Raw genomic sequence first — 24,989 nt, 5'->3', positions numbered from 1 at the left:
CACGCGGGGTTATTTACGGCCTGGCGCTAATTTCGGAAGCCCAATAACAACAAACCCACAGGCGGGCACGTCTAATGCGGAGACTCACCCTTCCCGCAGAGAGGCGCCGGCCCCTTTAAAAACACACGAGGCCACGCCCACCCCCCCTCCTGAAAGGCCGGCCGCCAATCGAGGGCGGGGACCCAGCCCAGGGTGCCGGGAGCCAATGAGCGGGCCGCTTAGTGAGAGGCGGAGCAGCGGGACGGGAGAGAAGATGGAGGCAGCAGCCGCAGAGCGGGGTCCGGCAGCTTCTGGCGGCGGCGTCGCCCCACTGGGGCCGCGGGCTGCGGCGGTGCCGGAGCGGCTGCAGCGGCGGGAGGCGGAGCGGCAGCGGGAAGCGGAGCGGCGGCGGCAGGAGAAGGCGGCCCAGGCGGTGCAGGAGGAGCAGAGCGGGTTCTTCGTGGCCGCCTTCTCCCGGGAGCGGGCGGCCATCGAGGCGCTGCTGGGGCCCGGCCCGGGCCAGGCGGAGGCGGAGGAGGAGGATGCGGCGGGCCGGCCCGAGGCGCTGGAGGAGGCCGCTGCCCGGCTGCAAGGGCTGCAGAAGCTCCTCACCGACAGCGTCCGCTTCCTGGCGCCCTACGAGGTGCGGCAGGCGCAGGGGGCGCTGAGCCGGCTCCAGGGGGCCCTGACGGCCAAGCGCGAGCAGCTGCAGCCCAAGAAGCGATTCGCCTTCCGGGCCCGCAGGAAGGAGGCGGAGTCCGCCCCGCCTGCCGCCCCGGCCGGCCAGCTGCCCGCGGAGTCCGTCCCGCCGCGAGCCCCGGCCGGCCAGCTGCCCGCGGAGGGCGAAGGGAGCGGCCCCCCGCTGTGCGGCTTCAGCCAGGCCGAGGCCCAGACGCTGGAGCTCGGCCCCTCGGAGCTGCTGCAGCGCGATGTGCTCCTGGCCGACTTGAGCGACTGCCGCGTGCTGCTCCGCGGCAACCCCAACACGCTCCGGGTACGGGACTGCCGGGGCTGCACCGTGCTCTGTGGGCCCGTCTCCACCTCGGTGCTGGTGGACGGGTGTAGCGACTGCCTCCTGGGCCTGGCTTGCCAGCAGCTCCGCACCCACCGCACCCGGGACACCCGGATCTACGTGCAGGTGACCAGCCGGGCTATCGTGGAGGACTGCAGTGGCGTCCGCTTCGCCCCCTACACCTGGAGCTACCCAGGCATCGAGGGCGACTACGAGTCCTCCGGGCTGGACAGAGGCAGGAACAACTGGAACCTGGTGGATGACTTTGACTGGCTGGCCAGAGATGAGCCCTCGCCCAACTGGAGCGTGATCCCTGAGCAGGACAGAATCACCCAGTGGGACTGAATGGAGGCTGCAAAGGAAACGCTTGAAACTTGTGACTGATCAACAGGTCCCAGCATAGCTGCAAATGAAACTAACATTGATTCATTCTAAAACTTAATCAATAGCAGTTTGTGGGTCTTTAAATGCTGAATTATAATGTGGGATTAAACTACTTGTTCTAAACTGCTATAAATTGATGTGCTATGCTAGAGGCTGGTAACCACTGCAGTATCCCTGTGACAACTCTTTAGGGCTTCTGTGATTTGTACACTGTTTCCCTGCTCACTGGGAATGAGCCTCTAAATAAAGGTATGCTGCTGCCTACTTGTTGTTCAACTGGATAAAAACTGAATTGCCTTGTGGTAATGTACATTTCAGTGGACCAGGAAATCTAATGCTCAGACTCCTGAGTTCTATAGCATATTACAATCTACAACCCTGTCTTCACTAGTGTGTGTTCTTCATGGTAGGTAATGTGGTAAAAGTTTTTTAGAGAGGTGGAATTTTTCCGTTGACCAAGTGCTGTCTACACTGGGATTTAGGTTGATTTAAATTCACACTCCTGAGAGATGTAGATTCACACCCCTACGCTATGTAGTTAGGTCAGCCTAAATTTTCAGCATATACCAGGCCTAGGATTTACTTTGGTCTGCTAACATGGGTGAAAACTACAAATTGCCTTGTCCTCACTAGACTTTTACAATATGTTGGCCACCAAGGTAAGAACCTCCCTCTTTTCCTGGGGGGAGGCTATATTTAGTTGCATAAAGGGGTTGAATTGATGTGAAATGTTTGGGGAGGAGATTGGTTTAGAGAGCTTCCTCTCCTCTCCTCCTCCTTTCCCCCCCACAACAAAGAATTTTTAACTACAAACTCTTGATCTATTGTCTGTACTGATACCTTCTCTTTTGTATAGGCAAGTTGCATAGTCTATTTACCAAAGCCTATTTTGGTGAAGATGTGGCAATAGCCCTTCAGAAAGCACTCCACATGGTGTAGCATTATGTACTTACATTAGAAGACAACATGGAATAGTCTGCAAGCCTTTGTCCTTTAGTTTAAAAAAAACTATACAGGAACTTCCCTTGAAAGTGCTCATTGTGTTTATGAGTAGGACAGATGGTAGAAGGGTGTGGAAATTTGAAACAGAACTGCCTTGTTCAAAAGTCATTCATTCCATTGTAACATCTCTAATCTAAAATATTAGTGTAGATAAATATAAACACTGCCTTGCCTACTGCGAGAGAAAAAAAAACCTATGCTCTCTGGGCTGAAGTGCAATGTTTTAAAACATCAAACATTCATAATCACTGTAAAGCAGTATCTAGTTGAAGGTACTCTTGACTGTTTTTCAAGAACAAATATAGCCTCACCAATTCACTGTTTCCTTTCCAGAATAAAGTTGTTACCCTCTTTCATTTACAATTTGGATTTGGGGGTATTTTCACAACTTTGCAGTTTTGTTTACTTGTACTAACTTACATCTTCTGGCTCACAGTTTCAGGTATAATACCATGAATGTACTTTAGCAACTGTATTTAACTCTGCCCTTATTTTGTCTAATTTTCTGCTGATGTGGAAACTTTTGGCAGTGTAATAAATATGTTCAAAGAAAATAGTTCTCAGGGGTCTGTATCTACTGTAAAGGACATTCTAAGACTACACAATTTGAGATGTGACATCTTATAACAAGCTCTACTTGTGGTAAAGAATCACATTTACTCTTTACTATGAGTGCTCTTCCCCCTCCCTCCCCCCATTTACTTACTTTAGTTTTGCACTGGCAATAAGCAAGTCCTCTTCACTTCCTGCTGTAGTTCTGTGTTGGGTGCCTGAAACGATGTACCTCTACAGCTAGGGAGTGGTGTGTGACTGCTCTTGCACTTTCCCTGTCAAAAAGTCGTTTTTCTGCAAAGAAATCGGGGGGGGGGGGGGGGGGCGGACATTAATTCTGTGCATGCACAGTGGTGCAGAATTCCCCCAGGAGTAATCAACAAAGGGAGGAAAGCCTAAAGATGGATTACAGAGACTGGCATCCTCTCAGAAATCACTGAAGTGAGTTGCCAATTCTCAATGCCTTCTCTTCTGTAAAGTGCTTCACTCTTAAGAAAATTCTGGGTCTTGTAATCATGGAGGAAAGCTAAAATTTCAGAAGAGAATTTTCAGACAATTAGTAGTAATGCAGTTGAATACAAACTATTATTCCCCCTCTAAAGGTTGGCCATAATGATTACACTGCCTAGGGCACATAGCATTGGCAGTATGAAATGAAGCATCATAATTCAGTTTGAAGTGATTATCTTGAGGACTGAGTTTAAGAGATCACTCACTCATGCAAAGAATTCTGTGTATATATAAATATAAAAGTGACATGGTTAGTCTCACAACCCCTCGCCCTTCCCAGAGGCTGTATCTACTGTACATAAAATCTTCTTTTCCTGCCTGTGAATTACTCTAAGTAAGGGAATTGAATGAACAACAGTATTGTGTCTAAAAAAGCTGCACTAATGTTTAATGATCAGTGTAGTGTATATAAACATAAAGGTTCAAATTTAGTTTCTGTATCTGGTGGATACAAAATTGTCAACATAGGAGCAGCTTGCAGTCAAATTAAATGCCTTTTAATTTCTGTAAAACAGCAGATTAGAATTGGGTGAATAATGCAAAATACTCATCAAAAATTCATTCTCATTTTTCAGTGACTTAACTTTTGGCACAGTCATAAGCCACTTTGTGCCCACATAGAGGAGCGAGGAGGCATAAAGAGCCCCCTTATTTCCCCAGCATAGGTTACCCATACTTCAGGTCTTGTGTAGGAAAAAAGAGTATGCTTCTATTGCAATGTAAGCCCGGTGTTAATGGGACTCAAGTCAGTAGACCCAGGATTAGAGAATTTGGGGCTGAGTATCTACACTGGTAAAACCTAGATTAAGACTTTTCTACCCTGGGCTCGAAGTCAGGGCTCTGGCGTCCACAGTGCAGCGTGAAAAGTTCACCATTGACCCTAGTCATTCCTAGTACTCTTAGTAAAATCCATTTTGCTGGCCTCACACCAGAGATTCACCAAAATCTGGCTGTGCTCCAGCCACATTTTGGTGAATCTCTGGTGTGAGGCCAGCAAAACAGCCATGAAGCAGAGACCTTTGCGAAGGGCTTCTTCTGGTCAGTCTCCATTACAAACACAGAAGCTTCTCTGAAGGTGTGTTTGCAGCTCCGTGGTCAGAAAACAATGGAAGGGTTAAACTCTGACTGTCTGAGTGCTGCATTACAATAAGGGGCTTGCTTTTGTTTTCCTGGAGTCAATTGGCAATTCTTGAGATAGAGAGAACAAAGGAAGTTGGCCCATGGGATTGTGGGATACTTTTGGCAGACTCCCAGGACCTGAGTCATGGGTGAGGGCTACATCTATACTGCAAAGCAATAGGGCTTGAAACCTGGGTCCTGGCTTGACTTGGGCTCGAACCCTCCACTCATCGAAGGGTTCTAGGACCCTGGGTCTGAGCCCAAGTCTGAGGATATGTCTACACTGCAATAAAACACCCGCAGCTGTCCTGTGTCAGCTGACTTGGGGGTCCAGCTGGGGGCTATAAAGTTGCAGTGTAGACATGCAGACAGGCTGGAGTCCCGCTGACAAGGGCCATTCACAGGTGTTCTATTGCAGTGTAGAGAGATTTGAGTGTTGGTGGAAGGGGTGTTTGGGCTCATGCAGCTGTGTTAGTGTGTTATGTGTAGTATGGCCATGTCTCACCTGCATGCACTGAGTCCTGGGCTTTCCTGACCCTGAAGAAAGCATTCTGTCCTGAAGGTAACATGCTCAGCCAGTCAGGAAAAGGGCCATTTCCCACTACTGTCTTATACTGTGACCTTTGGCATTCCAAGCAGCATTAATGGACATAGAAGGAGGGGTGCTGCAGTGCTGGACCTTTCAGCATGAATGAGGGAATGCCACCTGAGACCCCAGAAATGTAGTTACCATAATCTGTCAGAAAACAATTGTCTCTTCAAAATCAAATGGAAAACGGCAAGAGATGTAATTATGATGATATAAATATTGTTCATTTTATGGTTTCACAAAGATTCTTCAAGGTGAAATGGTGTTGGGAGAAAAGATGTTTAATAAAACATTTTAAGCATAGGTTAATAACCTGTTTTAAACTTCTGCACTGTAAAACTTATTCCTCCCTACACAATACTATTCCATCTGTCAACCGTGAACTTGTTTTTCATGAAAACTTTAACACTGAAGTTGACTCATTAAAATGCCTTATTTATTTAGGGAAAATGAGCAGGTACATGAATATACTGAGCTTGTTTGGACAGAATTAGCCCACTGCACGCCGGGGTGGAAATCGAAAGTGCACGAGCATGTGGCCCACTGGCTATGTGGTACCGCTACCATGCATAGTGCACAGTAGCAGGGTCCATGTGGCCAGGTAGCGCACCGCACGCTAGTGTGCTGTAGATTTACCCCCAGCTTGCCAAGCACAAACTCGCCATCTAGGCAAGCCCACAGACAGCACTGAAAAATTACAGGGCCAGAGTCTGCCACATTTACTCCATAACTGCCTCAATAGAACTACGGGTTGAATAAGGTGCTACACATAAGAATGATCATACTGGGTGGGACCAGTGGTCAATCTAACCCCAGTATCCTCTCTTCCAATAGTGGCAGATGCCAGATGCTTCAAAGGAAATGAATAGAACAGGGCAATTATCAAGTGATCCATCCCCTGTCATCCCATTCCAGCTTCTGGCAAACAGAGGATTAAAGACACCCAGAGCACAGGGATGCGTTCCTGACCATCTTGGCTAATAGCCATTGATGGACCTATCCTCCACTGTGCATAAGACTGGTGGAGTCTGACACACAATATTTAGAACTCTGTCAATTTCACTAACTCTTCCCCCTCAGCCAACACTAGCCAGGCACATGCACACACAGACACACACACACACACACACCCCTCCTAGTTCTCTTTCTCCAAGAGGAAGAATGAAGAGATGTGCTTTGCTTTGAAAAGCAACAGCTTCAAGCTACTTTGGATGCAGGAGCGAGTACCTATGTAGAGAACCTATCCCAGAGAACATTCTGGCACAACCTCTTCTGACTGCAGTTGTGGCACAGGGTGAAGGGTGGTGTCTCAGGTAGGCCTCAGGCCAGCTAGAGCTCAAAAGGTCAAGCAGACCACCTTAAATTCCACCCAGTAAAACAAAAATCGAGTGTATATAAAACAGTGTTACTGTAATATGCTTACAGAGATATGAGTTTTAATAAGCAGGGTACTGAATTCTGTACCCTCTTCACTGTCTAGATTGATTTATGATGGAGCCCAATGTATAGCACCGGCTTCCCCCCCTCCCGTCGGCCCTGGGTATCAAACGTAGATGATTAGAACTGGATGAAATTTTTTTACTGCAGCTTTTTTTGGCGAAAAATGCGGATTCAGTGACACCAAAATGTTTGGCAAATTCATGCTGGTTTCAACAAATTATTGGTTTTGAAACCAAATCAAAATGCTAAAAAAAAATCAAAATGTTTCATTATGTAATTTTTGAAACAAGACATTTCAATTATTTGTTTCAAAATAAATCTCTGTTTTGAAATTTCCTTTAATTTTATTTTAAAGAAAATCAAAAATGTTAAAAAATGCTGAATCTCAACAAAAACATTTCATTTGCCCCAAAACAATTTTATTTTTCAACTTTTCAATTAGTCACATATTTTGAAAACTTCTGGTTTTGGTCAGCCCCAAAACTCATTGAGTTCAATGGGAACTGAAGATGGTCAGCTTCTCACAGGCTCCAACACTTTTGAAATTGCCAGTAAACCTAAATATCAGTTATTCACACAGCTCCATAGCTGATAGATTTAACAATATTGGCATGGACACCCGATCTTCATCCCTGAGCGAGAGGAGACCATTTACCATTACAACAGCCTTTAGGGTCATACCAAAGGCACTCATAATGAACTCATAAAATAAAATTGAAGCAAACAGTTCAGGTCTCCTCAAGAACCTTAACTCTGGCGCTATATCATTGCTGCCAAAATAACCAAAGAGCTGGAAACAATCTTCTTCTTAAGCAACAAACATCTTTACAAAGGGTAATTCCAAAAAAATAAAAGATGATATAATTGAACTATTTGACTCTTGTTGATAGACTGGCAGTAACATTAAAAAAAAAAGTCCACCTACCTTAATTTGCTGCAGCAGTGGTAACTCTTGACTTAGTAAAACCATATAGTCTCACACAGACACAAAAAGATAAGTTTTCATGCATCTCCACCAATGTTTGGTTATCATACTGTAAGATTAACATAAGATGCACAGGGTGAAGTCTTGGCCATTGCTGAAGCCAAAGGGAGTTTTGGGCACAGAATCTCTTCCGTCGTGTTGGATCCTGTGAGTTGCTGACCATCCCCAGTTCCCACTGAAGTCAATGGAAATTTAGGGTGCTGCCACAGGGCACCTGGCCTCTGTGAGCAGAGCTAGGCCCTGACATCCTGGTTCAGAGCAAGGGAGGCCAATCCAACCACTTAACGGGGGCTGGGCTACACCTGGGCCTGTAAAGGGCAGGAAATGAGAAGTGAAGGAAAGGGTGATTGAAATAAGTTGTGCCTAGGGAATGGAAACCCACCATGGAGTAGAGCTACCTCTGGTGGTGAGTCCCTGGAGCAAGGGGACAGATGCTCAAGGAAGCAGCTGTGGGACTAAAACTGGGACGTTCCTAGGAGCAGGAGTGCCAGAGACCCCTGAGAGGGGTGGCCCTGAAGCCTGAGAGAAAAGGAGTGAGTTAAAAGACTGTTAAAAGACAGGTAAATAAACCAACAGAACACAATCTTAAAGGAGACTGGGTACGGAAGTGTGAGCTTCGAAGCCAGGGAGAAGTCCTGCCCTGGGATAGGTACTCAGGAAGTGGCCTGCTAGATTCCATGTGTGGGATTATGAATCCCTTAAGGTCGGGGCAAAAATGACATCGGTTTATGAAAACTTTAACAAAAAAATGATTCATCTAAATAAGTTCCATCTTATAAGCAAGATCTAACCGATGGACAGAGTGAAATGTGAATGAGCGCTTGGGGACACAGTGAAGATTATTGGACAATCTCAATTGTGCACTCTGTACTATTTAGGTTTGTGTTTTTTGTTTGTTTTGAGAAAATTTCAACTTTTTCTTAAAGATGGTGTCCTTTTTACCAATTGCTTAAATACAGGCAACCATAACATCTTCTTAAACGAGCTTTTGCCTGAGAATTTCCTCTGGTTTCACAAAAAATATTGAAGGCACAGGAATTTGTGTAGAGCTTCTATGGACTCTCCTTCTCCCCGTGCTGCCTTCCTTCGTCTTTCTATGTGGGTTCCTCCTCTAGTCTCCCCTTCCTACTGAAGTGGAATCTGGAGGGCAATGGATGTAAGGAATATTTGGTGAATTCATTTGGGGAATTGTGTTTAGACATATATGTATATAGCCATTCCTTTCTTTCCCAGCTGCCCTCCTCCCGTCTGTGCCATTCCTTCTTTTGCTCTATGACAGATTCAAGCCCCCTACTCTTCATGACACTCTTTCCTTCCTGCTTACCCCCACCCTGACCATATTTTTTCTATGTGGGATTCCCTGTATGCAGCTTCCCTTTTGTGGCCATCTGGGCCAGGGTCATAAGATGTTTATCAGTTCTGTGAAGTCCATAGTGTATGTGAAAACTGCTTTTAATAATTAAATTATTCTGGTAAGCCCCTCACTATTCCCCAAGTAGTCAAAGGCAGCAGTCCTTGCCAAGACCAGCACATCTAGGCCAAGTCATTTTGAAATTATGACAACTGGAGCGTGGGAAATAGGAAAATACTGAAGAAGTGAGATTCCAAGCTTAGAGGGATTCCCAGCCTGAAATAATGCTGACACAGTCTTTGTGTCAGCAAACTTTTTGTGTCGCAACTTCACACCACCAGTGTCTCTATGGCTCTTGCTTCTGCTGTCTCAGACTCTAGCATTCGTTCTATTTTTTCTTTTCTTTTTTTTGCCATTTTCTTAAAACATAAAAACTACGTTACCACAATGTTTAGTTTGCATATTTACAATTTAAGCCTGTAAATCTAAGGTTAAGGTGCTCACAGCAGTTTGAATTTGCTGACATTGTACATCATAGAATCATAGACTATCAGGGTTGGAAGAGACCTGAGGAGGTCACCTAGTCCCACCCCCTGCTCAAAGCAGGACCAACACAAACTATGTGCGGTGTGTGATTACTAAATAACGTTGGCTGTTTAAATGTATATTTTAGTATACATAGTAAAAGTCTCTGACAAATTCAGAGGATACGTTCATACCAAGGAAATCTGTGCAGGCTTGCAGGACCTGACAGTTCTAGTCACAGCTCATGATCTTGTTCTCTGTATCTCCCTTACTTGGTCTTCCAGGTGGGTTGTTGAAATGTTTTCCAGTAAAAATAACTTTTTTGTGAGCTTGAACTCATGTTTTCCAGTTACAGGAATAGGAAAGAAGCCTATCTGGAAGTGAAAGCATGGAATTAGGGCATTTGGCGTACGTTGGTGGTGTGCCTTTTACTCTTTGCACAGTAAGCAGGATAGCCTAAGTACTATGGTAATACAAATAAATAAATAAAACAATAATACAGTAATCACAAAGGCATGTTGCGGTTCAAATAACCATGTTTTGTGTATATTCAGCACGTGCATGGCCTTGCTACGTATACGCACTGCTGTGCTGAGTTCTGGTGGCTTCTAAAACATAGAACACGGGGAGTGCTGCTAGGGGGCTCACTATCCTATCATACACACTACAGTTGGATCAGCATTCATCCAGGCTAAGAGCATCTGTGTTCCTGGTGAAAATCTAGACTTTCAATATCCACATTGAGCTGCATGAGACCTGCCACCTCGGTGGGTGCACTTGATGTTTCTGGTTTTACTCCTAAATGAACAGCAGAACATGTTTTCATTGTATGTCATTTCAATCTATGTTCCTGATATAAAATTGTGTCAGATGACAGAGCTTCATTTTATCCTCACTGACGCACAGGAAACTCATACAGGTTCATTTATGTCTAACTCACTTCAGCTTGTCAAGGAAATACACGTTCCAAACAACCTAGACAGCAGCTTCCAGTTTAGTGCTGTTGAAGCCAATGAAACATGGTGACCTGCACTGCAGGGTTATGTGACATTTTGCTGAGAAATCAAGGAAGTCTTCACTTCGATGCTATGTCTTCTGCAGGGACACACAGACTGTCCAAGAAACAGCCTTTCCCCTCCACTTTATCAATGACCTGCTTTTCTTTTTGCTTGTAACTTCGTTCCTTCCTCCCCCTGATGCTCTGAAGCACCCACTCTGTAAAGCAAGAGAAAGCTGGCGAGTGGCAATGCAAACAACCAGATCTGCTGTTAAAGGGAAATGCTAATTACTAGTTCCAAGCAGTTATACATGCCGCATGTATTTAGGGAATGGGACTGTTGTCTTTGTCAGAGGGGGGCTGCCGTTTTAACAATATTGCAGTGTACTGCTGAGACATGATGGAGAGCTGGACTGAGAGAATCCATCTCCCCCTTTCCAAACAATGGTAATTGGAGTTTGTAAGGAACAGTCTAGTTTTTAAAAAAGCTTGGGATAATTTAGCAGTCGTTAAAATTACTAATGTAACGCTCCCTCACAACTTGAGATAATCTCTGATTTCCCATGCTTTCAAATGGAAACAGAATGACTTCAGTCTTCCTGTACAATGCCAGACTGTTCAGATGTAGGCTTCTGGTCTGAGTGGTTTTGTTATTATATTTTACACTTAATTTTTTTTTAAGACACTCACTCTGTGCTAATAGATACCATGACTGGAACAGCCTTCTCATTACACTGTTATTTTTCTTTTTAGCCATTCTGTTGTCAGCCACTAGAGGATGCACATAGGTCACATGATCTATGCTTTCCTCCTCAGAAACTGAGAGCATCACAGTTCTGTTTAGCTGTTCTTTTGGCCACCATTTAGAGGGGTGGAGGGAGAAGAGCTCTATTTTAATATGGTTCTTCTAGGCTGTAATACAGTGATACTCAGCCTGAGATTCTTGAATTGCAAGTGGTTCTTTAATGTGTCTCCTGCAGCTCTTTGCAGCACATGATATTAAAACACTGTGTGCCTTAAATATTAACCAATCAGGATGCTTTTACTATGTTATAAACCAACTGTAGTTGATAAAATAATACTTGGTCAGTCATTTTGCTGTAAAAATAATATATAACATTTCCCCTGTCATACTGTTTAAATATGAATATATAGTACTATAGTAAATGAAACAATGAATTCACACTACTGTGGCTGTTTTAGGTAATGCTGATAGCTAATTTGGCTCTTGAACCACTGAGGTCTGAGGTTTCAGCCGTATTAGTCTGTATCAGCAAAAAACAAAGAGTACTTGTGGCACCTTAGAGACTAACAAATTTATTTGAGCATAAGCTTTCGTGGGCTAAAACCCACTTCATCAGATGCATGCAGTGGAAAATACAGTAAGAAGATATATATATATATATACACACACACAGAGAACATGAAAAAATGGGTGTTGCCATACCAACTATAACGAGATTAATTAATTAAGGTAGGCTATTATCAGCAGGAGAAAAAAAACTTTTGTAGTGATAATCAGGATGGCCCATTTCCAACAGTTGACAAGAAGGTGTGAGTAACAGTAGGGGGAAAATTAGCATGGGGAAATAGTTTTTACTTTGTGTAATGACCCATCCACTCCCAATCTTTATTCAAGCCATGACTTATGTGTAGTGCTGGGGAGGAGCCGGTCGTTGTGGTACATGTACGTACCAATGACATAGGGGAGGGTAGGAGAGACGTCCTGGAGGCCAAATTTAGGCTGCTAGTGAAGAGACTGAAATCCAGAACGTCTATGGTGGCATTCTCAGAAATGCTCCCAGTTCCACACGTAGGGCCAGGTAGGCAGGCAGAGCTTCAGAGTCTCAATGCGTGGATGAGACGATGGTGTAGAGAGGAGGGGTTTAGATTTATTAGGAACTGGGGAAACTTTTGGGATGGGGGAGCCTATACAGGAGGGATGGGCTCCACCTAAACCAAAGTGGAACCAGACTGCTAGCACTTAACATTAAAAAGGTTGCAGAGCAGTTTAAAACTAAGAGATGGGGGAAAGCCGACTGCTGCAGAGGAGCACATCGATCGGACAGAGACTTCTTTTAGAGGAGAGTCTATTGATAGAGATTCTCTTTAGGCAGGAGGAGAGGATGGGAAGAGGATAAAGTAGGGGCCCAGATCAGACGAGAAACATTCACATAAAAAAGAATCTGACACATCAGAAAAGGGCAGACAAATAAACAGTGACAAGTTTTTAAAGTGCTTGTACACATATGCTAGAAGTCTAAATAATAAGATGGGTGAACTAGAGTGCCTCTTGTTAAAAGAGGATATTGATATTGATAGGCATCACAGAAACCTGGTGGAGTGAGGACAACCAATGAGACACAATCATTCCGGGGTACAAAATATATCGGAAGGGCAGAACAGGTCGGGGGCTGGGGAGTGGCACTATATGTGAAAGAAAATGTAGAATGAAGTAAAAATCTTAAGTGAATCCACATGTTTCATAGAATCTCTATGGATAGTAATTTCATGCTCTAATAAGAATATAACACTAGGGATCTATTATCGACCACCTGACCAGGACAGTGATAGTGACGATGAAATGCTAAGGGAGATTAGAGAGGCTATCAAAATTAAGAACTCAATAATAGTGGGAGATTTCAATTATCCCCATATTGACTGGGAACACGTCACTTCACGACGAAATGCAGAGACAAAATTTCTTGATACTTTAAATGACTGCTTCTTGGAGCAGCTGGTACAGGAATCCACAAGGTGAGAGGCAATTCTCAGTTTAGTCCTGAGTGGAGCGCAGGATCTGGTCCAAGAGGTAACTATAACAGGACCGCTTGGAAATAGTGACCATAATATAACATTTAACATCCCTGAGGTGGGAAGAACACCTCAACGGCCCAACACTGTGGCACTTAATTTCAGAAAGGGGAACTATGCAAAAATGAGGGTGTTAGTTAAACAGAAATTAAAAGGTACAGTGACTAGAGTATCAGGGGGTAGCCGTGTTAGTCTGTATCTACAAAAACAACAAGGAGTCTGGTGGCACTTTAAAGACTAACAGATTTATTTGGGCATAAGCTTTCATGGGTAAAAACCTCACTTCTTCAGATGCAGTGACTAGAGTGAAATCCCTGCAAGCTGCATGGACCCTTTTCAAAGACTCCATAATAGAGGCCCAACTTAAATGTATACCCCAAATTAAAAAACACAGTAAAAGAACTAAAAAAGAGCCACCGTGGCTTAACAACCATGTAAAAGAAGCAGTGAGAGATAAAAAGGCATCTTTTAAAAAGTGGAAGTCAAATCCTAGTGAGGTAAATAGAAAGGAGCATAAACACTGCCAAATTAAGTGTAAAAATGTAATAAGAAAAGCCAAAAAGGAGTTTGAAGAACAGCTAGCCAAAAACTCAAAAGGTAATAACAAAATGTTTTTTAACTACATCAGAAACAGGAAGCCTGCTAAACAACCAGTGGGGCCACTGGACAATCGAGATACAAAAGGAGCACTTAAAGATGATAAAGTCATTGCGGAGAAACTAAACGAATTCTTTGCTTCAGTCTTCACGGCTGAGGATGTTAGGGAGATTCCCAAACTTGAGCTGGCTTTTGTAGGTGACAAATCTGAGGAATTGTCACAGATTGAGGTGTCACTAGAGGAGGTTTTGGAATTAATTGATAAACTTAACAGTAACAAGTCACCAGGACCAGAAGGCATTCACCCAAGAGTTCTGAAAGAACTCAAATGTGAAATTGCAGAACTACTAAACTATGGTTTGTAACCTGTCCTTTAAATCAGCTTCTGTACCCAATGACTGGAAGATAGCTAATGTAATGCCAATATTTAAAAAGGGCTCTAGAGGTGTTACCGGCAATTACAGACCGGTAAGTTTAACGTCAGTACCGGGCAAATTAGTTGAAACAATCATAAAGAATAAAATTCTCAGACACATAGAAGAACATAAATTGTTGGGCAAAAGTCAACATGGTTTCTGTAAAGGGAAATTGTGTCTTACTAATCTATTAGAGTTCTTTGAAGGAGTCAACAAACATGTGGACAAGGGGGATCCAGTGGACATAGTGTACTTAGATTTCCAGAAAGCCTTTGACAAGGTTCCTCACCAAAGGCTCTTATATAAATTAAATTGTCATGGGATAAGAGGGAAGATCTTTTCATGGATTGAGAACTGGTTAAGAGACAGGGAACAAAGGGTGGGAATAAATGGTAAATTTTCAGAATGGAGGGGGTAACTAGTGGTGTTCCCCAAGGGTCAGTCCTAGGACCAATCCTATTCAACTTATTCATAAATGATCTGACGAAAGGGGTAAAAAGTGAGGTGGCAAAGTTTGCAGATGATACTAAACTGCTCAAGATAGTTAAGACCAAAGCAGACTGAAGAACTTCAAAAAGATCTCACAAAACTAAGTGATTGGGCAACAAAATGGCAAATGAAATTTAATGTGGATAAATGTAAAGTAATGCACATTGAGAAAAATAACCCCAACTATATATACAATATGATGGGGGCTAATTTAGCAGCCTACAACTAATCAGGAAAAATATCTTGGAGTCATCGTGGGGGGAGGGATAGCTCAGTGGTTTGAGCATTGGCCTGCTAAACCCAGGGTTGTGAGTTCAATCCTTGAGGGGGCCACCTAGGGATCTGGGGCAAAATCAGTACTTGGTCCTGCTAGTGAAGGCAGGGGGCTGGACTCGATGACCTTTCAAGGTCCCTTCCAGTTCTAGGAGATAGGATATCTCCATTTATTTATTTATTTAGTTAGTTAGTTCTCTGAAGACATCCACGCGGTGTGCAGTGGCAGTCAAAAAAGCAAACAGGATGTTAGGAATCATTAAAAAGGGGATAGAAAATAAGACGGAGAATATCTTATTGCCCTTATATAAATCCATGGTACGCCCACATCCAGAGGTGGCTCTATGTATTTTGCCGCCTCAAGCACGGCAGTCAGGCAGCCTTCGGCGGCACGCCTGCGAGAGGTCTGCTGGTAACGCAGATTCGGTGGCATGCCTGCGGGAGGTCCGCCGGTCCTGCGCCTTCGGCATACCCGCCGCCGAATTGCCGCCGAAATTGCGGGACCGGCGGACCTCCCGCAGGCATGCTGCCAAAGGCCGCCTGACTGCCGCCCTCACGGCGACCGGCAGGCCGCCCCCTGTGGCTTGCCGCCCCAGGCACGCGCTTGGTGCCTGGAGCCGCCCCTGCCCACATCTGGAATACTGTATACAGATGTGGTCTCCTCATCTCAAAAAAGATATACTGGCATTAGAAAAGGTTCAGAGAAGGGCAACTAAAATGATTAGGGGTTTGGAACGGGTCCCATATGAGGAGAGATTAAAGAGGCTAGGACTTTTCAGCTTGGAAAAGAGGCAGGGCCGGTGCAAGGAAGTTTTGTGCCCTAGGCGAAGCTTCCACCTTGCGCCGTCCCCCCCCCAGCCCTGCGGCAGCTCCCCGCCCCACCTCCGCCCTGAGGCGCCCTCCCCCGCGGCAGCTCCCCCCCCTCTGCCCTGAGGCCCTCCCCCCCCGGGGAGCCGTGCAGCAGCTCCCCACCCCAGCTCACCTCTGCTCCGCCTCCTCCCCGAGCACGCCGCCCCCGCTCTAATTCTCCTCCCCTCCCAGGCTTGGGGCGGCAAACAGCTGATTGGCGCTGCAAGCCTGGAAGGCGGGAGAAGTGGAGTGGCTACCGCACGCTCAGGGAGGGGGCGTAGGTAAAAATAAAATTGTAAAAAATAAATTGGGGGGCACCGCTTTTTCGTGCCCCCAAATCTTGGCGCCCTAGGCAACCGCCTAGTTTGCCTTAATGGTAGCACCGGCCCTGAAAAGAGAAGACTAAGGGGGGGATATGATAGAGGTATATAAAATCATGAGTGATGTGGATAAAGTGAATAAGGAAAAGTTATTTACTTGTTCCCATAATATAAGAACTAGGGGCCACCAAATGAAATTAATGGGCAGCGGGTTTAAAACAAATAAAAGGAAGTTCTTCACACAGCGCACAGTCAACTTGTGGAACTCCTTGCCTGAGGAGGTTGTGAAGGCTAGGACTATAACAGGGTTTAAAAGAGAACTGGATAAATTCATGGAGGTTAAGTCCATTAATGGCTATTAGCCAGGATGGGTAAGGAATGGTGTCCCTAGCCTCTGTTTGTCAGAGGGTGGTGATGGACGGCAGGAGAGAGATCACTTGATCATTACCTGTTAGGTTCACTCCCTCTGGGGCACCTGGCATTGGCCACAGTCGGTAGACAGGATACTGGGCTGGATGGACCTTTGGTCTGACCCAGTAAGGCCGTTCTTATGTTCTTATGTCTAATGCCCCATAATTTCCCACAGCTGTGAAAATTTAAATTAATAAAAATAGAAAAATGCTTAAAATGCATTGAAATTATGAAAAATGGAATTCTGCCAACTCTATTTATAGCATAAAAGGCAGTTAAAACTACATACATACATTACTAATGCTGCTGTTCGGTGTAAGTAAGTGCTGTAGTTGCCACAAGGATGTTATGTAAGCATGTCTTGTTGTGAGCCACCTCCCTTTCTGTTCAATTGCTGTATGAACAGTTAGTCCACAAAATGAAAATGGGTGAGACTCCCTGGATTCTGTATTCCATTCTGTATACTTCTTAAAATGCTCTGTAGAGAGTCTCAAGGACTAAAATAACATCTCTTATGTATTAACTAATGACGATGAAGCAGAGATTCCCTTCTTAATCATCTGGCCAAATTCATCCCTGGTGTAACTCCACTAAAGACAATTATTTTTCATGCCTTCTTGACAAATCTTTCTCCCACACCTTGGCCCATCACGATTAGCCAGTAAACTGCTCACGACTCAAACAAATGTTCCTGGATTTTAGGCTGTTTTATTTAGTGAGTGTATTTGATGGTGCTTTTTTCTATCTTGTCAGGCCTAGTTATAGTCTACTTTCTTTCAGGGCTTCCACAAGCTTAAACTTTTAGGTGACTGAAAAATGATGTCCTTAACTGCTCCCAAAACATGTAAGCCATCTAGGGTGAACAGAGAAGGCTATGTACTAGAATGGTGTTTCTAGCTGTAGGTACAAGTAACTCAGACTGTCATATACAAAATACTTTTCTTTGTTGATACAGCTTTTTATTTTGGATCTATATTCATCTGGTAACAAGCATCTCTTTATATTTCTGGGCTTTGACATTCTAGTACAATGTAACCTATCATATGAAGGCACAAATCCACTAAATAATAAAATGAGGGATTATTTCCACTGCTCATCTGTTAGCAGAGATTTCTCTAAATTGGATCAACCTGATTAAAGGTATTAGAATGACGTCTTGTAGATCCAGATCAACTCGTTTGAAATTTTGAGACTGTTTTTCTTTTGGTTGGAAGTGACCACCAGAAATAGGTGTAGGTGCTATTTGCAAATTATCTCTATTAATGTGCAATTGTTAATTTGAAACTTTTGTTATTTGCTTGCTTGGGTCCTAGGTTAGGGAGCTCAAGATGGAAGGACCGAAAAATGGCTCACTTAAAAATATGCTACCCGGAGTCTTTTTAAAGGCCTGAATAGTTCTAAATTTGCTCACAGTCAAGAAAAGGAGTAATACCGTGGAATCTTTCAATATCCAGTATTACAAAGATGGCACTACTAAAAGTCAAATTCAACCAGAAGAAAAGGGTAAAACTAGCTCAGGGACTATGGCTCATGAACTGGTTTTCAGTGTTCGCAGGAATCATTGTTTTTAGCATGGGATTGTTCCTCAAAATTGAGCTCCGGAAGCGAAGTGAAGTGATGGACAATTCTGAAAGCCATTTTGTGCCCAATTCTTTGATATTGATGGGTATATTATCTTGCGCCTTCAATGCTCTTGCTGGCAAAATTTGCTATGATTCTCTAGATCCAACTAAATTTGCAAAGTGGAAGCCTTTGCTGAAACCTTACCTGGTGTTATGTTTCTTTTTTAACTTCTTCATTTTTTTCATTGCTCTGATTTGCTTTCTCATGAGGGGCTCTCTGGAGACAACATTAGCATATGGGCTAAAGAATGGCATGAAGTTCTACAGGGATACTGATACCCCAGGAAGATGCTTCATGAAGAAGACAATTGACATGCTCCAAATTGAGTTCAGATGCTGTGGAAACAACGGTTTCAGAGACTGGTTTGAGATTCAGTGGATCAGCAACAGATACCTGGATTTTGGTTCCAAAGAAGTGAAAGAGTAAGTTGTTTAATGTGGTTTATTTTACATTATAGCATTATTTAATCCATCTCACATTTAAAAAATCTACATTGAAACAGAGATGGAAGTACAGAGTTGCTATACTACTTTTGGTTAGGATGGGTTTTCTCTCCATTTATACTTTAAATCAGGAGACCAATATTCCAAGGTCTCAAACAGATGACTATCTCCTGACAAGTTCACCCCACATTATCTGGAACATAAAAATGTAATATTCTGAGATATTATCCTCTTCTTATACAGTCTTAAATATTAAAAGGACCATATAAAAACATCTTAAGTTTTATTTGCCATTCAACAGGCTTTCCTTTTGTATATTTAGGCTTGGAAGAACTCACTTTTTATTTTTTTGTCGATTGTTTATTTTTAAGCATTTTTATTGATTTTAAATTTTCACAGTTGCACAAAATAGTGGGTTTAATCATTTTTTAAAAGTTAAATTTTCACAGTTGCAGGAAATTATGCGAGGGTGCCAGACAATAATTATTTAATAACAGATGTTGATTCAAAAAGTTAAAGCTTTATAACCATTGGAACGCAAATTGTCAACATCCCATGTCAAAATATACAAAATAAATATCCTTAAATCAAACTCTAACATGGTCTCAGGCAGCATTTCTTACTTTTCCTCTTTGTACATTTTGATTATTATAGATGGAAATATTTTTTCATCAGTGGGTGGGTGTATAGTGAAATCAATGTTTACTGACATTTTATTCCAAGCCTATGTATATTTCAGCTCTTCCACGTCATAAACCCAGGTGCATAGAGCATTTCCCTGCCTTCTCCAAAAATCGAGTACCTGAATAACAAAGTATTAATCTCTACCTGTCCTGAAGAGAATTTCCATTGAATAATACTGACTTACTGTTAAAAAGGACCCCGTCTTGCAGAACTGTTGGAATTGTTAGACTCTGGCATTGTATCACTACTTCATCTTTATGAAAGCAAGCTGAAGTATATTATTTCCTTTACTATTAACTCTGTTTTTTTAAATTAAAACTACAAGGTTGTTTATCCCTTCAGCATTTTAATTTTTACTTCCCTTAATGGTTTATTATACTCTCTCTACAATGTTGTGCTATTAACCTTTGTCGACTTTTGGGGTTCGGTGCTTGTCCTTTAGTACAGTACTTGCAACTAGTCGGCTTTGTGTGTGGGTGCTTTAATATGTGAACAAATTGCCCCCACCCTCAGATTATATGAAATTAAAGGGAAAATACAAAGAATAAATCTACTGGATTCTTCATGAAATAGGTAACTGAATACAATGGTCAACATTATCTGTAATTCTTTTAAAATATAAAACCTATGAGTATCATGTTGTATCTGACAAAACAAAAGTGAGAATATCAGAGTGAAGGTACTCAGATTTTCTTGATGCACAGAAAATGAAGCCTATAAATCCTTATGACTGGAGGAGAGAATAAGATTAAATAATTCTTAGACTTTATACAGCTCTCTAAGTATTTAAACTGTTTTTGCAAACCTTAGGGAGTTTACCTTCACACCATTCCTACAAGGAAGGTGGATAAATTGGGAAAAATAATCCTTACTTACAGTTATGGAAACTGAAACAGAGAGGTTAAGTGACTTGCCAAAGGACACCTGGTGAGTCATTGGCAGAGCCAGGAGTAGAATACAGTTGTCTGGGGTTCCCAGTGCTGCACTTTGATGGCTACAGCTCTGGTACAGGGGGCAAATCTTCAACTGGGGTAAATTGTCAAAGCTCCACTGAATTTTGGTAAAAGTTACATGAGATCACTCCAAGAATCTGAAATGAGGACACAGCAATCCTTTTATTAATTTACTTCAGGCTTTGGTGATACTTCAGACTGAATGAAAACTAAAATCAACCAGCCCTTAATGTTGTTTGCTGTTTTTCTTTTATAAAATAAATATGTCCTTGAGATCTCGGTGAACGTATATGACACACTGCTGTTAAGTTCATGTTGACCTCATATGGCTCCAGTATTTCATAGAAAACGGAACAGATTATTGACCAGAAACACCTTAATGGCTTGGAGGTTACTGTATAGGAAGGTCTTACTCTCCAGATCAATTCAGGCACATAAATTCCACTCTCAAAAAAAAATGCAAACAAATTAACTTTTTGAATTAAAAAAAGATGTCAGTGTGAACACCCAGCAACCTCTTTGCCAAGTTAAATATTTAAGAACAGCGGCCTAGGGATTTTCATTAAAATGTAATTAATTTATAATGTTTTACTGATTCACAAAGAATGCCTTAAGCCAGAAAGTCTTTTTTAAAATAATTTATGTAACTTTAAATGACTGAAGTGATTTTTAAAAAAAAATATTCTCACATGCACCAAGCCAGATCCCTGAGTGATCTGTTGTTTGCTTGCTAGGTATTTTGGCTGCTTTTTAAAATCTTGAAGACACACACAACTATTATTCTGTAGCATTTTGAACTGTGACATTATAACAAATACACTTTTTATTTGTTGTTTAACCTGGGAGCACTTTGAGTTGCGGAAAATGTCCTTAGATATAAATAACTACTTGAAAGCATAATGAGATGTTCGCCCTGCTAGCATTATCTGAAGATTTGTGAGCTGTAACTTAATCCATCAACAACAGAAGGGCAAAGTACTGGGAGAAAACAGGATTATATTGTGTTTAAAAAATAGGGTCTTGTAGACTTGCCCAACACTCAGGTGGGAAGTAAAATAATTTAAAAAAAGAATTCAGCTACCCATCAGGTTGAGTCTGTTGGCCAAATTCTGATCTTTAATTCAGAGGTGTGTATTGCAGAGAACTCAGTATACTCACAGGATGTGTATCTAGGGTGAAATCCAGGCCTCACTGACGTCAACGGCAAATCTCCTATTGATTTCAATGGAGCTAGGATTTCACACAGCGTCTGATTCTTCTTTTTAAACATGATTCATGGTCTACTGAAATGAATAGGATTCTGGGTGTTCGTTTCAATGGGAGTTAGAACAGAACCTAAACATGCTACATTCAGAACTGGATTCTGTTTGGTATTCAGAGACATTTAGGCTATGGTTTCAAAGTTTTGCAGCTACAAACCCATTCATTTGTGCATGCTGCTACCCATTTGGCTGTCAGTTCACACACACACACGTTTTGCAGTCACCCTCATGGAGCACAGCTATGAAAATATAGCCCTCATTGCCTGTTATAGGTGATGGAGGAGGATATTTCAGGGTTTTAAAATTTCCCAAAAGGTTTTTTACACACTTCGCATGTCAAAGTCTGTTTCACGTGGGCACCAAATGTTAAGGTGTTAGATCAGCAAATCACCCCAGCTTGAGTCCCAGCCCTCAAAGTATTTTTGCCCTTCTCAATTTTTGGTGGAAACGGGCACAGATATTTACAGTGATTGGGTGCTTTATAAATATCTAGCTGGACACACTGAGGCACAAATAATTAGATGAAATGGTTATTTTATTGAGTGCTGAATTCAAAAATGGAGTACAACAGGTCAATAGCTCCTGCACAGACTTCACACACTCTTGTGCATCTCATTGCTAAAGCACACTTATTTTAAATCCTGGGTAACTTTCACTTAAGTTAATTACTATACCCTACTATTGGCCATTGTCAAAGAAAAGATGATGGATTAGTGGTCTTGTTGGGTACGACTGCCCCAGTGACTGGGGTAGATCTTTATCCATGGCCATGGATGGCAGTAATCCTTTTCGATTGCCTCTCATGGATTTTACCTCTGTCTTTAACATTGTTTAATTTCCCATATTACTGGAGATGGATGTTGCTATTTCAACAAACATGAGGCCTAGGTCTATGGAGAGGAAAAACAGGTTCAGGCTTTTCATGGTAAGTGTACATGAGTGTATATATGGAGGATGTAGGCAGCATCTTTAGAAAGTGCATGATCATAAAACTCTGGGGAAATTATTTTGCCTTTGGTTCCCCCTTTCTCATGTATTAAAATTCTCACTCAGCTGAATATTATCTATGTATTTACACTTTCTTCTGCCCTTTGCCTGTTCATAGTCGAATTAAAAGCAATGTGGATGGAAGGTACTTGGTTGACGGAGTCCCCTTCAGTTGCTGCAACCCCAGTTCCCCAAGACCCTGCATCCAGTACCAAGTCACTAACAACTCGGCTCACTACAGCTACGACTACCAAACAGAGGAGCTCAACCTGTGGAACCGCGGCTGTAGGGAGGCACTTCTGCTCTACTACAGCAGCATGATGAGCTCCATGGGTGGTGTTGTCCTCTTTGTCTGGCTTTTTGAGGTAACATGCTGACATCTATGTCTGTTTGATTAGAACAGTGATTGTAGAAACAGTGTTGTTATCCATTGAAAAATGTACTTCTCATTTAAAATAGCTATTTAAAATAAATAATCCACCAATCTATAGCTGGCAAAACTAAAATAATAGCTAATGCTTGTTTTGTGGCCTACAATATTTTGTGCTGTGCATCAGAATTAGCCAGCCAACAGAGGAACAGGTTAATTTATACCACTCACCCCTCTTCCCAGAGTTGTACTGAGATATCATGGAAGATGCTAGCGCACAAATAGTCAGAAAGAAAAAGGTACCAGATTTCATTTTTGTTTCAATACAAAATACAGTTTTAGGAGAAAATAATGAGAGAGAGAGACACACACACACACACAACTGAGAGTCAAAAATGGCAAGTGTATTTTGGAGCAGAAAGTGAAAGTAACATTCAGTGAAGAGATCAAGCCATCCCCAACATTTGGATCTGGAGCCAGATTCAGAGTCCAAACACCACAAGGTTTAGTGGTGTTCAGGTCCAGGATTTTTGTTTAGGCCTCCTGACTGATTCTATCAAACTACTTGGGCACAAAGGATAGGTTAATTGAATTGGCTAAATATAGAACAGGAATTCATTTCCATTCTGCTTCTAAAAATCATAGTGTCTATTGGTTAGGTGTCTAAAAACAGCACATTGCAATTATTACTGGACACCATTCCTAGTAGTGGAGTTTTGTTTTTAAGCTACATCCTGTAGTGTGAATTTGCATTTGGGTGAATGCCAGCTAACTGGCTACGGTATGGAAATAGCTGGAGTTAGTATGAGGGAGTGGGTATGGAGTCTGCCAGGATAGCAGGAGGGAGCCAGGTCAGCAGGGAAGGGTGCAGTTCAGGTTGGGAAATATGAGGAAGCGTACTTTGCAGTATACCTAAAATGGCTGCTGCCAGCAGGGAGCAGCCATTTTAAATATTTCATTCCGATGCGGAGTTACTTTACGTTTAAATAAATACAAATCAAAGACTTATTACAGCCCTAATATAAAGTGGTGGTGTGCTGTCTGCATATATTTTATTTCCTCTCTAAAAGACTAAATTTGCTGGGTTTTGGAAAATACAGTTGAAACCTTCAATTTCCTTTCTACCTCTAAAAATTATTTGCATACCCAAAGGAAAAGCAGAACATGAAGCGTTTTTTGTTTTTTTTTTTTAAACTAACAATCACCACCCATGGCTGATATTGCTGCTTCTTGTAGAAACATATAATTTTGGGGAAAATCAACCAGCATCTTTATGGAAAATCAAAACCAAGAGACATTTCCAAACGGGGGTGGAAATACGTTTCTTATTTATACTGATGTATATGAAAAAAGTCAGGGAATTACAGGATGGAGGAGCAGACCATATGGTAATGCTAATTAAATATAAATTAAATCATGAATCAGGCCTCCAAAAATATTGAAATTGACTGAAATCATTATTTGCTTTTTAGTTTCCAGGTCTTCAGGGTGCAGCCAGGTCACATTTTCAAGCTTTTCTATGTAGCAATAAGGGGTGGAATGTTTTTTCTTTCACTTTTTAAATGAAAGGTGTGATTTTCATACAATCAGAGGATGGCAGGAACTGGGGCTCCTGAAAAACACCAAACAGCGTGAGACTCACAATACAACCATGGGCAATGGCAATACTGGGCTCTATTTATAGTTTTAAGATGGGACACCTCATATGTGGCTGGCCTGGTATTGTAGTGTCAGAGCAGGGGATCCAGATTTGGGTCTTGAGCTCCCTCTGCTACCAAGAACAGGATGCTCTGGAAGAACTAAGTCCCTGTCAAACCAGATGAAGAATCACATTTATGATCATCCCCCTGCTTAGCAAAGGGAAGGCTATCATTACATGGCGTCCTTAAAAGAAGAAGTCAATCTAGGAAACAAGAAGTCAACAATTTATACAATAATATGCCAGTTCTTTCTTTAAATTCATGTCAGTATTAAATAAGGAGAAAACTATTCTATACTGAGTAATAGTACTAAAGGGACACTGACCCCTTAGCTTAGGTGAGAATTCAGCCTA

At 42.4% G+C, this 24,989-nt stretch overlaps 3 protein-coding genes across 3 annotated transcripts in view; 2 read left to right on the top strand and 1 right to left on the bottom strand.

Annotated features, from left to right (window-relative positions):
• Positions 1-100, bottom strand: part of BICRAL (BRD4 interacting chromatin remodeling complex associated protein like) — a 64,403-nt gene extending 64,303 nt beyond the window's left edge. The window contains exon 1 of the mRNA XM_026652512.1: positions 89-100. The gene's annotated coding sequence lies outside the window, so the exon portion shown is untranslated. The remainder of the gene's footprint in view (positions 1-88) is intronic.
• Positions 5-2,922, top strand: TBCC (tubulin folding cofactor C). Its single transcript, XM_024201302.2, has one exon. It carries the CDS (start codon positions 206-208, stop codon positions 1,334-1,336), a length of 1,131 nt encoding a protein of 376 aa, XP_024057070.1. The 5' UTR covers positions 5-205; the 3' UTR covers positions 1,337-2,922.
• Positions 2,923-18,078: 15,156 nt separating this feature from the next.
• The window catches only part of PRPH2 (peripherin 2), a 20,038-nt gene continuing 13,127 nt past the window's right edge, over positions 18,079-24,989 (top strand). Inside the window, exons 1-2 of the mRNA XM_024201304.1 lie at positions 18,079-18,659; positions 22,685-22,931. Coding sequence (XP_024057072.1) covers positions 18,079-18,659; positions 22,685-22,931 — 828 coding nt within the window. The remainder of the gene's footprint in view (positions 18,660-22,684; positions 22,932-24,989) is intronic.

This window comes from Terrapene carolina, unplaced genomic scaffold, assembly GCF_002925995.2.
Source record: "Terrapene carolina triunguis isolate 2854851 unplaced genomic scaffold, T_m_triunguis-2.0 Scaffold120, whole genome shotgun sequence".
Taxonomy (NCBI): domain Eukaryota; kingdom Metazoa; phylum Chordata; order Testudines; family Emydidae; genus Terrapene; species Terrapene triunguis.
The sequence above is the reverse complement of the archived record's forward strand: the minus strand, read 5'-3'. Positions and strand labels throughout refer to the sequence as shown.

Coding starts and splice junctions, on each gene's coding strand:
- TBCC (XM_024201302.2), top strand. CDS start 206: ATGAGCGGGCCGCTTAGTGAGAGGCGGAGCAGCGGGACGGGAGAGAAG.